The following is a 15,358-nucleotide window of genomic DNA, read 5'->3' as shown; positions in this document are numbered from 1 at the left end:
CACATCCATGCCCGAGGCAGGATTCGAACCTGCGACCGTAGCGGTCGTGCGGTTCCAGACTGTAGCGCCTTTAACCGCTCGCCACTCCGGCCGGCGTCCCTCGTTGGAAATCACATATGAAGGCAAGGACTATGGGCCATCATCAAGAAGACAGAAGGGCAGAGACGTCGTCCATGTTCTCGACGTGACAATATATCTATATTTTTAATTTCCCAAAGATGCAGCTGCCAGAAGCAAAACATTGATTGCCAGGGACAAAATGTTCGTTGCTACAACACAAGTAGACTCGTTTACGTATTATGTCACACATTGTGAAAATCAGTTATTAGCTAAGAGCACATAGGGCGTGTATCATTTAATAAACTGAGTTAAGACCTGCACTACCACATAACGCCCACATGAATTATTTTAATTGGCACCTTAATGAAAAATCGCCAGTGGGAATATAGATCGCACACGTGTAAACACGATTTACTGTCCCCCGAAAGTGTATTGGAGGTACAGCCGAATGCAGTGGGTTATTATGTTCAGTGATGCTTGTGTAAGATTTCTGTGGAAGTGGAAACCCAGGTAAATGTCTTGTGCAGTTCGGAGAGCCAATTGTGATACTAGTAGTGGCGCAAGTACGTATCCACTTTGTTATATCCATGGACAGAGATCACAATCTCTGATACAAAATTGTTTTTCCCGTAGTTATGAACACAGTAAGTAAGGTGTTGTCAGTTATTTGTGATTTAGGTATAATTGACAAGAATGGTTCCAGTGAGGAAAGTGTTGGTATGATGTTTCTTGAGGCCTGTCGACGTACACGTAATATTTCATTGTTGAAAACATTCAAACTTAAATCGGCGTGCCATTTCTGCTAGTTGACAGTTCGCCTGCAATTAGGAACGTGTTAAATCCAGTGTTGCAAATATTGTTTATGATAGCGCTAAGTTAGATAGCCGCTGTTGCCGTAAAGCAATGAACAGAACCTGTTATTTTTTCATTGACAGTCTTGTATAAGATCTGCACGACGTATGCCGTCCTTAGCAGACACTGCACTTTTCATATTGTGGCAATATATAAGTTAGTTTTGTTTCTTCCTTAAACACTGTTAACATATCGAACTGCTAGAAACAGTATGCGTGACAAAACAGTTGATCTTGTACGTCTTTAAAAGGTCGGACTATGCCTACGAATTGATATTCCGAGCAAAATGTTGACAGATAAAAACTAAATCACTGATTCTAGTTATAGCGAATTGAATGTGTTGAAGTATTGGCACTATTTGTTTTGGTCGTTTGCGACTTGATAGTGCCTTTGCGCCAAAAAGTACTATTGTGATTGAACTGTTGCCTTACAGGCAAACCATGAAAATTGCAAATATGAACCACTGACGGTTTCATTTTAAAATACTTACTTCTAATACGATGTTTATTGGTGCAGCTATGTATTGAAATGGTTGAGTATAACATAAAAATCTAATCTTATCACATGTTATTTCTCAAGATTCGCAATAGCAATTCCACATTGGTTTAATTTGCTTGCACCCATTTGAGCGTATTGTATTATATTAAGTAACTCCACGTGGGCATCAAAGCAATCAGTTGGTTCATACTTCTTACAACCGATTACTACAAGATTGGAAGCTGACAGTTACTCATTGAAAACCCCATTACATCTTACCCCACCCCCACTTTGATTACCAGTTTGTCACTAATGAAGCCCCATCTTCAGATCACTTTGCTCAAATATGTGAAAATGGCAACAGTTGACTCAAGCCACTGTTGATTTGCTTTAATCCATGATCATAGCCTGGAACAAATGTATGACATCATCTCACCCACATCTATCCTTAACCCCGCTGATATCTCATTTTATCATTTATTATAGTGTTGTGTGTAAATAGTTTCTTGCTTAATATTTATCAGGGCAAACTGCCACTTCCTTATGCAGTCAAAACTATCCAAGATTTATTGGTAATTACTTTCCCCAAGGTAAGTTAATGATGAGTACTGTACTCTCCTTAAGGATTGTCACATATTGACAAGAATACAGTTTTATTGGCACCTTAGGGAGACTCATAATTGGTACACAAAAATGGTCAGAAGGAAATATAAGTTTAAAAGGCTATGCTGTATTTGTGGATGTTGTTATAACCATTTATAATGGATGGCACAAAATTAATAACTTTTGCGTTACACTTTATCTCTATTTTAGAGGTAAAAATACCCATGTGCTGAAGGCTGCATTTGCTATAGAGCTACTTAGATACATGCCAGTGACAGGATATAATAATAAAAAGAACCTTTAATAGATATTACTCTATTATGCAGAACTGGAATACAAATGTGAAAGTAACAAAGTTCGGTTTTGTGTACAACAGTAGCGTCCCCCACACCCACCTGTGACAATGAATTGTGGCTAGTGAACATTGCTGGAGGTTGGAAAATAACAGTAGCATAATTTTTATACTGTGTAAAGGCAGAATGGAAATACCATTGAAATCAAAAACATCTAATTTACCCATTGGGAGTGAATAACGCCAATATTTGTCTTGAGTGATGTGGGAAAACACAAACCGTGTAAACAAAACTGAATGCTCTTTAACTGAAATACTGACAAAAAATATATATAACTTTAATTTTGAGTGGAACCAAGTTTTCACAATTCACTTATCACATTTATTCTGTCACAGAAAGCAAGCCGTGTACAGCTGTGGAGTTAGCTGACGCTCTCTCTGAAAGTGTTGAAAGGCATAATGTAGCACCACTTCAACTTTGGCAATGCCTGCTGTGCAGAAGATTTTGTAATGTAGTGAAATTAAGTTTAATTTGGACAGACGTGCAAGACTTTATAAAGTTTATAACAGATAGGAAAAAAGAATCCCATTGATCTTCCGAACAGAGTTATTGTGAGTGAGGTGTGGGTGCAGAATGTCACATCAAAAGTGAAAGCAATTGATAGAGTGGGTGGAAGGCACAAAAACAAGTGAAATCTGTTGTAAAAACCATGCTCGGGGATTGTTCTCATTGGTTACCTTGCACTTGTGCAAACAATTCCTAATAATAATATGCAAATGGGCCTATTTTTGGGAAAATCGGTCTGTTGACTTGGTGTTGCAATTATTCTTCTGTTGTGGAACAATAGAAGGAATAGCTTTACACAACCCACTGTAGAGGAAAATTTTAATTATTTCTTAAATACATTCCTGTAGCACTTTGAATCTCGTTTTTCCATAAAACAAGTAAGGGTAAAATAGCATTAAAGTAAGAACTATTGATGACCAAGTACTGGGATTAAAGTATTTTCTACTGGTTTCTATGTAATTCACATAAACTGCAGGCTGTGCGGTGTAGCCGTGCAGTCAGAGGTGCCTTGCCACAGTTCGTGCAGCTCCCACCGTCGGAGGTTTGACTCCTCTCTTGGGCATGGGTGTGTGTGTGTTGTCCTTAGCGTAAGTTAGCTTAAGTAGTGTATAAAACTAGGGACTGATGACTTCAGCAGTTTGGTCCCATAGGAACTTCCTACCACCACAAGTTGCAGGCAACGCTTGAAAGTTGTGGTATTGTAAAATCCTCTAGCCTGTTAATAAGAAAGCAAAACACATACACTGTCCTATAGTTTTGTGCTGAATGGTGTAAGGGCAAAAATAAGTAATTGCACTAAAAGTAAGGCAAAAACAGTTTAGAACAATATCAAACAAGAAACAAATAAAAAATAGCAAAACAGTTGCCGTTCAGCCCCATAAAGCACTGGCAAGAATGGTAACTCCAACAAATTATTGGCAACCAAATTTGACAATTACTTCCTCACACTGACAGCAAACATGGATAAACAAACAAATAATTACAGATGCCTCCTGAGTAGTCCCCACCCGGAGATCCAAATAGGGGACTATTTTACCTCCAGAATATTTTACCCAGCAGGATGCCGTCATCATTTACCATACAGAAAGCTGCATGCCCTCAGGAAATATTACGGCTGTAATTTCCCCTTGCTTTCAGCCGTTCGCAGCACTAGCACAGCAAGGCCGTTTTGGTTAGTCTTACAAGGCCAGATCAGTTATTCATCCAGACTTGCCCCTGCAACTACTGAAAAGGCTGTTGCCCCTCTTCAGGAACCACATGTTTGTCTGGCCTCTCAACAGATACCCATCTGTTGTGGTTGCACCTACGGTACGGCTATCTGTATCGCTGAGGCACGCAAGCCTCACCACCCATGGCAAGGTCCATGGTTCATGGGGGATTAAGTGTGAGATTGAAACTTAAAAATTGTTTTCTGCGAATCATGTATATGCCTGCTGAGCCTTTGCCATATCTGTGTTTGATATGGTTTATGACAATTAAACCTGCAGTGGCATAAACAAAACTTTGGGACATTCTCTTTCCATTTGTTATTACTACAAATGGCTGAGCATCATATGTTTGAAACTTTATGACGTCAAAATCTGTAACTCATTAGTAATCTCCCCATTTTTTGTATGCAACTGGCAAGTGACACTTTTCTGTAATTGTTAGCATTAAGTTTGTCTCTCGTTTTATGTAGTGGGTGTATTAATGCTAGTTTTCACTATTCTGGCATATTTTCTGTTTTCCAGATGTTCTCAGAAAACAAGTGTAGAGCACTTGTAATAGTTCTGACTATTTTGTTGAATATTTATTGCAGCCTGTTAGAATATTGGTAGGCATAATGACTTCCAGGCACAAGAACACAGTCAAATGAATGCCATTTTTTAATAATAGCTTTTCTCCAATTACTTGGGTTAATGTCATAAACAGTGCTGAAGATCCTTAGTTTGCTATCCATAAGGGAATGTTGGTTGATGTGAAAAATACCAAGTTGTGCCATGCCTCACAGTCTGTGTTAAACTGTAGGTCCTCCTGTAACTGGTTGGATAAGTCAGTTCCAAGGTTGAGTGGTGTGCTACCTCCAACAGGTCCATGCATAGTAACTATGGTGTTCAAACTAATCTTTGTATTGATGATGGCTTTACTTTTTTTAATAGAAGTTTTAGAATGGTCTTAGTTCAGCTTTAGCCTTGATATTGTTGAAGTATAAGGCTGTCCCATCTTAGATGTGAAGTTAAATCTCTTATCTCTAACCAGCACATGATTCAAAGGCCAAATTGCATTGATGTATTCAGGGGTTGACCCAACTTAAGCTGTTTTTATGTGCGTAGTCAGAAGTTCACTCCTCAGTTTTAGGAATGAGATAGTTACACTTTCCTCTTAAAGTCTCTATCCTACCTGATGGAAGGCTACACTTGTGCCCTGCCATCCCGCCGCCATTCCGACACCCCAAACCCAACTTTCTCCATCAGCCTGTTGCAACAGTGTTAAATTAAGTAAGCATCATATCTGTTCAAATTATTTCCATGTGACTTCTTGACATATCCAAATCACTCTCGCTATTTGATAGCACATTGGCCACATGCATGTCAGTGATGAATGCAACACTTCTACAATGTAGTGTGTGTTGTTATGAACAATTAAAGGAACTTATGAAGATTTTTTTAATATCTCTGAAATACAATGACTCAGTCTGTTCAGTGTAAGATGTGAAATTATGAAAGGATAGTGACTTGTCAGGCACAATATCGTTATTTTGATAATTGTCGACCTTATGGCAGTTATGTAGGTTATGTATTTTACCAGTCTAACAACAGTTTTAATTTCTTTGTACTGTTTGTGTTCACAGAATGATACTTTACCACTAGATGAATTGAAGATCCCTGTGTTTAAGGATGGGACCAGAAAAATGGTTCCAGCATTGGTAAGTACTTATATTAGTTTTATTTTTTCAGACCTACATCACACTTGAAAAGCCACCTACTGGTATGCGGCAGAGAGTATCTCTAACTGATCACCCTACCCTGTTCCACTACCGAATGGCATCTGAGAAGAATGATTGTCAGTAGGCCTCTGTATTGGCTCTAATTTCTCGAATTTTCATGGTTGTTACACAAAATGTATGTGGGAGAAAGCAGTATGTCATCAGACCTTTCCGGGAAAGTGCTCTCTCAAAATTTCAGTAGTAAACCTCTCCAGGATCCACAACACTTCTCTTGTAATGTCTGCCAATGGGGTTTGGTGAGCATCTCAGCAACGCTCACGCGCCATCTACATGATCCTGCAATGAAACATGCCGCTCTTCATTGAATCTTCTCTATCTCTTCTATCAGTTCCTACCTAGTAAGGAACCCATATTGATGAACAATACTCAAGAATCAGTCGAACAAGCACCTCGTGAGCTGCTTCCTTCACGGATGAGTTTCCTTCGTATGTGCAATATGTTACACTTATTTACAATTAGGATCAACTGCTAGAGTCTGCTCCCCTTTTCAGTCCTCTGCAGGCCATTTTGCAAATCCATACTATGGCACTGCTACTTTGTTATAGACAACCACATCATCTGTACACAGTCTTAAAGAGCATCCGATGCTTTCTACTGGATCATTTATGTAAACCAAACAACAACTGTCCTCCACTCTTCCTCATCGTACTTCAGAAATTACGTTTACACCTGGTGATTTTGTTCTGTTAAAGAGTGACATGATGAGTTCTGTCTGCAAGGCAGTCTTGAATCCAGTCACAAATCTGATCCAATATGTGATTCGCTCGTACCTTTTTCACTAAACGTCCTTTCAGGATGGTGTTGGTTGCCCTCCTAAAGTCAAGGAACACATCATTAACCTGAACACCACTGTCTACAGCACTATTGGTCTCATGGAGGAACAGAACAAGCTGAGTTTTGCAAGATCTCTGTTTGCAGATTTCATATTGATTTTTATAGATGAGATTTTCATTCTCCAAAAATGCCATTATTCTTGAGCTTAAAATGTGTCATATTGTGTGCATCTGTCCTGCAGCCCTTCTTGAAAGTGGGAATGAGGTGACCTTTTTTTTCAGTTGCTGGATACCCTTCGTTACTCCAGCAGTCTATGATAAACTGCTGCTAGGAGAGCAAGTTATTTTGCATAATCGTCGTAGAATTTTACTGGCATTTCATGTGATGCTGATGCCTTTCCACTAGGAAGCAGTTGTAGTTGCTTTTCTATTCTGCGATCGGCTATCTCAATATCTGCTATTTCGATTTCATATGATGATCTAAAGGAGGGACTATGTCAAGATCTTTTCCAGCAAAACCATTTCAGAAGACCAAATTCAGTATTTCTCTCTGTATCTTCTGTTTTGGTTCCAGTATGATCCCTGAGTGAATGAATAGGTGATTTCTAACCGATTATTGATAAGACCAAAACTTCTTAGGTTTTTTACTCAGATCGGTTGACAAAATTTTACTTTTCAAGTCATTGAATGCTTCTCCCATTGCTCTCCTTATGCTCATTTTCACTTTGTTCAGCTTTCTTTGTCAGCCAGTTTTTGACTTTTCTTGAATCTGCAGTGAAGTTCTCTTTGTTTACAGAGCAGTTTGCTAACACAGCTATTAAACCATGGTGGCCTTTCCCATCCTTTAAGACATTGCTCGGAACATACTTGTCTCATATATTGAACAATGCTTTTGAATTTTTTCTGTTTGTACTCAATATCTTTGTCCTCATCACTGAATATTTGATGCTGGCTACTCAGATACTCTGCAATCTATACCCAGTTACTCTTCCTAAGCACAAATATCTTATTACCTTTCTTAACGTTCCTTGTGCAACCCATAGTCACAGTTGCTATCACAGTCTTAACAGTGTGAGCATTACTAATGTGTAGAGACCCAGATATTTAATGAGATATGAACATGTAAAATTAAAATAGGTAAAGATATGTAGAAAATTAAGTAGAAGCACGCCTTCCATAATCCAAATCAGAGTGCAATTAACCGCGTATTACAGCACTAGAACATGATTTTTACAGATTATTTAATTCCTGTCTTCATCTTTTATGTAGTTTGGATTAGAATATTTTCCAAAGGGAAAGGACTACTGAGAGTTTGGGGAATTATAATTAAAGCTATGTCCCCACTGAGTGATTTGTCGTATGGACTTGTGCCCGGTATGTGCAACCAATGGGATCTGGCACAAGTTGCAGGTTCCTGCAACAAGTACCTATGACACCGACACTAAATTTCCAAGAAATACTCTGTTCTGCCACATGTGCCTGTATCCATTTGAGCTTCGAAAACATAGCACAGATCCAGAATGAGATTTTCACCCTGCAGCGGAGTGTGCGCTGATATGAAACTTCCTGGCAGATTAAAACTGTGTGCCCGACTGAGACTCGAACTCGGGACCTTTGCCTTTCGCGGGCAAGTGCTCTACCAACTGAGCTACCGAAGCACGACTCACGCCCGGTACTCGCAGCTTTATTTCTGCCAGTACCTCGTCTCCTACCTTCCAAACTTTACAGAAGCTCTCCTGCGAACCTTGCAGAACAGTTTTAATCTGCCAGGAAGTTTCATATCAGCGCACACTCCGCTGCAGAGTGAAGACCTCATTCTGGAAACATCCCCCAGGCTGTGGCTAAGCCATGTCTCCGCAATATCCTTTCTTTCGGGAGTGCTAGTTCTGCAAGGTTCGCAGGAGAGCTTCTGTAAAGTTTTGAAGGTAGGAGATGAGGTACTGGTAGAAGTAAAGCTGTGAGTACCGGGCGTGAGTCGTGCTTCGGTAGCTCAGTTGGTAGAGCACTTGCCCGCGAAAGGCAAAGGCCCCGAGTTTGAGTCTCGGTCGGGCACACAGTTTTAATCTGCCAGGAAGTTTCATAGCACAAATCCTTGATACATTTTCTAGTGAGCATGTGCTTTCAGTTCAGAGGCAGACCTCTGGTGTTGTGGACAAAAAGTAATATTGTGAAACTAATCAAAGAATTTAGCAAAAGATGTTCATTATGGAATCCTACATTCCACAATTATAAAAACTCCAAATCAGATGCAGTTCACAAACTCATATCTTTATTTGGTTTTTTGAATAAAGAATTGGACAGTAAAATTCACAACCTAAGGTGATATTTTCTCTGTGAATTTTACAAATGTTCATCCTCGAAGACTTCAGGGTCAGGTAGAGAAGAGCTGTATGTATTGAAGTGGCATGTCTGTGATTCACTGCTCATCCAGGAGAATGTAAGCTAACCGAGATTGAGTTTATCCACATTTGAGGTAATCTAGAGCATATTTATTTTATATGATTATCACAAATGTTTACCTGCATAACAGTGAAAGGCTGTGCATGGGAAAAAAGCATTTTTTGATGAATATGATACTTATCACAGAACTACCTTTTGACACTAAACCCAAAACTCCAGATTGCTTCCAAACGTTGTGTGTCAATAGACCCTCAACCAAAACACTGATTTAGTTCATGCTGTGTGCTGTCGTCCAGTAAACACGTGTAAATGGTAATTAAAAGTAATGCCAGAACTGTGGAGTACAGAAAAAGCATATCTGTGGGCTCTGAATGGGAAGAAATCTGATATGTGAATTGGTAGAACATCAGGTCGTCATACTAAAGGTCCCGGGTTCGAAACCCAATGGTGGTGATTTCTGTTTTAATAATTTACATGCAAAATTGTTATATGGGAGAACATGTAGAAGGACATTTTCAAACTTGTAGCAGCGTTCTTTTGACAATTTGCTTTTGCTTCATTAGTTGAAAGTAGCAAACTTACAGCGTATATTTATATAGATAACATCACACCTAACAATATTATGAAAAGGGAGGTTGCTGCTCACCATATAGCTGAGACGATGAGTCACAGAGAGGCACAACAAGAAGACTAGCTTTTGACCAGTAAGGCCTTTGTCAAAAATAGATGACTGACACACACACACACACACACACACACACACACACACACACACACACACACACACACCTATCTATATAAATGTACTCTATAGGTTTGCTACTTTCATCTAACGAAGTGAAAGCAGACTGCCAAAAGGACATTGCTAGGAACTCCGAAACATACTTTTACATGTTAGAAAAATGTTCTCCCATATAATAATTTCATGTGTGAACTGTTAAAAAATAATCGCCACCAGTGGGTTTCAGACTCGGGACCTTAAGTATGACAATCTGATGCTGTTCCAACTCACTTACCAGAGATCTTCACATTCAGTGCTCACAGATGTGCTTTTCTTGTACTCTGTAGTTCTGGTATTACTTTTAATTACCACTTACACATGTTCTACCAGACAACAGCACAAACTAAATCAGTATTTTAGTTGATACTCTGTCAACACAGAATGTTTGGCACAGATCTGAATGCCTGACGTCTCGAGGTTTGCGTGTAAGCAAACAAATACTGTCTTTTCACTTGTCCTTCAGCAGTCACAAAATATGCTGCAAACCCATCTCTCACTTGCTTATCATCTTTGGTAACATTTCTACTGATCCTGAATAGCGGGATGTAAGTGAGGGATGGTCTCCATCTCCCAGGTTTTAAGGTCCCTCTTTGTAGGAATCAAAACTACCTGGTGGTGAATAAATTAGATCTTTTTAGGAAGTTGTGAAGACAAGCACAACACAAAGTCATAGTAGTTGCTTTATGAGGATCGATGTGAATAGGTTTTCTTAGAACGTGAAAAACAGACTACAGGATTCCAAAGGCATTCTCAGTGAATCGTTGGGCTCTTTTGCCTTTGTAATGGGTAGGATTTCGTGCCATGTTCTTGAAGTGCAAAGACATCACCAGCTATCATTGAATTGGGAATGGACAGAGCTCTTCCAGGCAGAGGCTCTGGTTGTGGTATGTACAGCTCACTCGCTTGAAGGACTGTGTTAAAGGTTGTATGGCTAAACACACCTCCATCTAAAATACATTCTTACACTACCACAGCTGTATTAAGAAACTGGTAATAGACATCCACTAATGCCTTTAACTCAATACTGAAAGTGTCTTTATAGTTGTCGTAAGTGCTTCCAGCATGAGCAGGATTAATAATTTGCATGTGTTTTCCATCTAAGGCCCCTGTGTAGTGAGGAAAGTTCCAGTGAATCTCAAATTCTCATGAAATTTCCTTCCATTGTGCTTCAGAATATGGTGTCTGAAAAAAGGAAACAAAAAATCTGAGGAATATTTTTCCTCATTTTTAGGGTACATTGGAAGAGAGAGATGTGAGGAGACTGTCCTCAGTATATCAATACCATTGGCAGACAAAGCAAGTACTTTGAGTACTCATTCAGAGCCCCCTTACATATCCACCACGCAAGAAGGCAAAAGTAATAAAACAAATGTCTACTAATGATATAATGGGAGTTTTGAGGTGCGCAAATGACTAAATCCTGAGGAACTTTTACCTTGTTTGCAAAGTTTGTTGAGTGTGAACTGATAAACTTTCACAAAAAAAACCTTGCTATTCTTCAGAAGAGGATAAAAGACTTGATTTTTGAAACAAGAGTTGAGGAACTTGAAGTATTTGACAGCGAGTCTTCGGCAAATGCAAGTGCAACAGCAGAATTAGACTTTTCACTTGTAATTAATATAAATGAGGGTAGCCGGAAAATGTTTGCATTTTAACCAAGGAGAATTGAATTTTGCTATTCAAATCTTAATCTGAAAAGCCAAAGAAAGATGCTAGTTGGGGAACTGCATAGTATTTGGTTTTTATAATCGGGGAATGTAGAAATTCTTCAATCTGTTTTATGCTATTGTAATTTATGGTAATTAATTTGAAATAAAAGAGCAATGAAGATAACAATTTCCTAACTTAATTTTTCTTTGAAGCACCTTTATTATAGCCTGACAAACTTTTAGTAGTATTTTGTTGATTTTAGGTATGGACATCCTTTGCATGTGCATTAAGGAGCTGTAGGAATCTCCAATAGCTAAAAAGTGTAATATAATGGCAAGTCGTCACCAGGGGTTACACCTTCTGGAAAATTGGTGTCTTTTAATGTGTAGTATTGAATTGTCATATTTAATAGTCCAAAGTCTGTCATATATTATAAACAAAAGTTTTGAATTAACCTTTATGTCTTGAACTTTTAGGTCACTCATCACTGAACTGTAAGTTCCAAGACTGTACCGTTTCCAGTGAAAGTTATACACCCACTACATACATTTTCCTTTTTCAGAGTATTCTCCCTTTTTACAATCATATTAACAGCACACACACACACACACACACACACACACACACACACACACACACACACACACACAAAAGTTCTGTTTCAGATGCCATGTTTCGTGAAACTGACTGGCTACAAGTCACCAGTCAGAACACTCACGTTGGCTACTTTTGCTGGGCACATGTCCCTGAACTAGGTTGTGATGGACGTGCACCTAGATACTTCTCTCCACAGGTTGTGGCAGGTAAAAATGTCCACGACAAATCCCTCAGTGTGACCATAGGTTAAGGCTAAAAAAAGCATTAATACAAGTAATTTTGTGCACAAATATATCTAAAACACATAGAAACATAATTATAGGAATATATGTAATGATAAAATGAAATTAATCAATGCTAGCAACATAGTTCATGAACATTTACACTTTTCAAGTGCATAGGAGCAAAGAAAAGAATACTTAATAATATACAAATCTGGGCTGTACTGATGAATGAGTACAGATCAGTAGAATTGAGATGTATTTCTGTGATGACATATTGTGCCAGTATGTACTGACTGAGTAGCTGTATTTTCAGCATCATATCAAGCACTTCCCATTATGAATGTACTGACAGTTTACAGTTTTTTAAGAGTCAGTTTAAATATGTTGTATGAAGTTAGAGATATTGATATTGTAGTTAACCTTTTGAAGGGTATTCAGAGACACCCTTTAAAATAATGATACATATTTCCTTAGCTAATTGGATAAAACTATCTAGTAGGGATTAAATAGTGCAGGAAGTAGTGAAATAGCATCTAGTAGAATATTCCTCAATCCCTTACTGTAACTTGTAAAATTTTCATTTTTGTGGTTTGTGCACATAACACTAGATCCTATATTGTGTAATGAATGTTTGAATGGCGTATTCTGAAATATGACATCTAAATGACTGAAAATCTCATTTAAAATGCTTGATTGAAAATAATAAATTATCAAAGCATGTAATTTTAACGTATTTTCCGTCATAATGAATGGTTACTGGGGCAATGAGTGAAAGAGAGAACTCTGTTAAACACGACCACTCAGTCACACAGCTATAAAATATTTCAATCTACTATTCACATTTCAAGAAATGTGACCCTATCGTAACGTTGTGTGAGTAATTAAATAATAAATACAATGCTATTCCAGTTTCTTTATACAATTTTCATGTCATCATGTGGGAAACAATGGTATACAGGTTGCAGGCAAATTTAATATCCCAGAAACCTGCAGCAATATTGGTACAAGAATTTTAAGTGGTCTTCATGCAAGCAGCACATTTAACAGAATCTTTTCATCCAAATTTGTTTTCCCATTAATCAAACCTCTGCAGGATAATTTCATTTGCAGATATGTATGGGACTAGTTTCAGTAGAAACTGTTGAAGATTGACAAAGCAATACAAAAGGAAATTGCAAAATTGTTTACAAAATGTGTGTGGAAAAGGAAATTCCTCAAATTGTGACACTGCTGTAATTATTTTACTTCGCAGTGAGGTCCTGGGGGGCATTTAGACCCTGAAACCAATATGTTCCATAGAGATGTCTTAGTATATCACGAAGATCATCGAAACCAATGAGTTCAATAACTCAAAAGCAGCTGTAGGCCATCAGTACCAATATTTAGGAGAGGTGCCTGCCCAATAGTGTTTGGTAAGACAATGTCCAACTGAGAAAGACAGCTCAATGTAGCCCATACATTTTATTTAGTCTTTTGGTCAGTAATGTGGCTCATTCTGAATCATACAGGAGTTGCTGCATAAGAAGTGATTCCAGTACTGCTGTTCATAGTAAATGGTGCACTGGCATTCAGGTTTGAAGTGGTGACTAGTGACAAAGACTTCGCAATCAGAGGAGGACCAAACTTTTTTGTGTTGGCAATATTGTGTCCACATGTCTGACAGCCTGCTTGATCAGATGTGAGTTAACCGCTATAGAATTGGGAGTTTTGTTTTGTGGTCAAGGGAGGCATGCCAATTAATGTGCCCCAGGTAAGAATACAACAAAACAGTCATTCAGACTTGAATCAGCACTACTTGGTTCTAGTCCACCGATAGTCACAGGCAACACACTGGAAGAGCTTGTACAAGTATGAAATCATTATGGCCATATCTGTGGAGAGTGGTACAGCTTGAAGATGGTTCAGGACACAGGTCCCAATAAGACAGAAGTTCTTAACTAGACAGATATAGTGTGGTTGGTATGGTTGATATGGAGAGATGATCTCCATTGGATAGTCTGCAGACATGGTTGGCATAATCTGGTTACACTCTGACAGGTCACTGGTGTTCTCAGCATTAAGCCCAACATGGAGAACTCGGACGAGATGCAGAATGAAGACTTGCATGCGGTGCAGAAGGAATGACTGCGCTGGGGAGAAGACATACTTTATAACTGCCCAGCACAAGGATGCTTCTACAACAATCAACAGGCATGTGGTGTGTGGAGGGTTAATCAGTCCTCGCAGTAGTATCGTTGTTTGCAGCATAGCTGGTGCCACATGTTGCTGTGGTGGCAATGGCAGATGACATTGACGATGATACTGTGTGCTTAAGTCAAACTCAGATTATTATCCTGCCTCTCCGATGGTGGTGTCGCCATTAGCCTGGAGAGCACCAGCCTGCAGTACATGCTTGTATTGATAAATCGTAGGTCCCATGTCAATACCATTGATTACAACAAGAAGAGGTGGTGAAGCTGGATTTGAGGCAATGCAGATGCCACTGGGAGGTGGTGCCCCTTGACCAGTGAGCTAGCATCAGCAAGTGCAGTGGGCGATGAGAGGCGATGCCCGATTGACAGCAGCCGCCCAAGATGCGACAATGCCAACAGGCCATATGATGTGGCACTGATGTGGCCGGCAGGAAGGGCACAACAATCAGGGACCTTGAAACAAAAGATGGGCAAGGTCATCATTGAGGATGGCAATCCGGCACTGGGAGATGGCAATGCTGATGGGATTGGGAGTGGCACGGGGATTTGCAGTATGTCATGAGGTGAAAAAAATAGAAACGGGAGGAGGAAATGACACAGAAAATGAAACTGCAGGAATGGTGGATGTAATGGCGGTATCAAGAGCAGCTGTGGCGATGGTGGGAAGGCTGTGCCAGTGGCAGTGGAAGCCGTGACAGTAGCAGAGGCAGTGGCTGGGGACTTGCTGGAACCCGGGCTGGAGACTTGCTGGAACCCGGGCTGGAGACTTGCTGGAACCCGGGCTGGAGACTCGTTGGAACCCGTCAGGGGTGACAGAGGAGGAGTTGTCTCAGCAGCCATCCAACCTGACACCAATACAGTGACAGGGCCAGTTTAAGTGGCATCCAGGGACTCATCTGAACC

At 39.5% G+C, this 15,358-nt stretch overlaps 1 protein-coding gene across 6 annotated transcripts in view; it reads left to right on the top strand.

Moving 5' to 3' along the window:
- The first annotated feature begins 585 nt into the window (after window positions 1–585).
- The window catches only part of LOC124595187 (activating signal cointegrator 1 complex subunit 2), a 162,777-nt gene continuing 148,004 nt past the window's right edge, over window positions 586–15,358 (top strand). For 2 of the 6 annotated variants that reach the window (XM_047133810.1, XM_047133804.1), the window contains exons 1-2: window positions 739–777; window positions 5,683–5,757. In XM_047133810.1, coding sequence (XP_046989766.1) covers window positions 754–777; window positions 5,683–5,757 — 99 coding nt within the window. In that variant the 5' untranslated portion in view covers window positions 739–753. The other 4 variants (XM_047133809.1, XM_047133806.1, XM_047133805.1 and 1 more) reach the window with 4 other exon arrangements.

This window comes from Schistocerca americana, chromosome 2, assembly GCF_021461395.2.
Source record: "Schistocerca americana isolate TAMUIC-IGC-003095 chromosome 2, iqSchAmer2.1, whole genome shotgun sequence".
In the NCBI taxonomy this organism is placed as follows: domain Eukaryota; kingdom Metazoa; phylum Arthropoda; class Insecta; order Orthoptera; family Acrididae; genus Schistocerca; species Schistocerca americana.
Note: the sequence above shows the minus strand (reverse complement) of the source record. Positions and strands in the feature narration are given on the sequence as shown.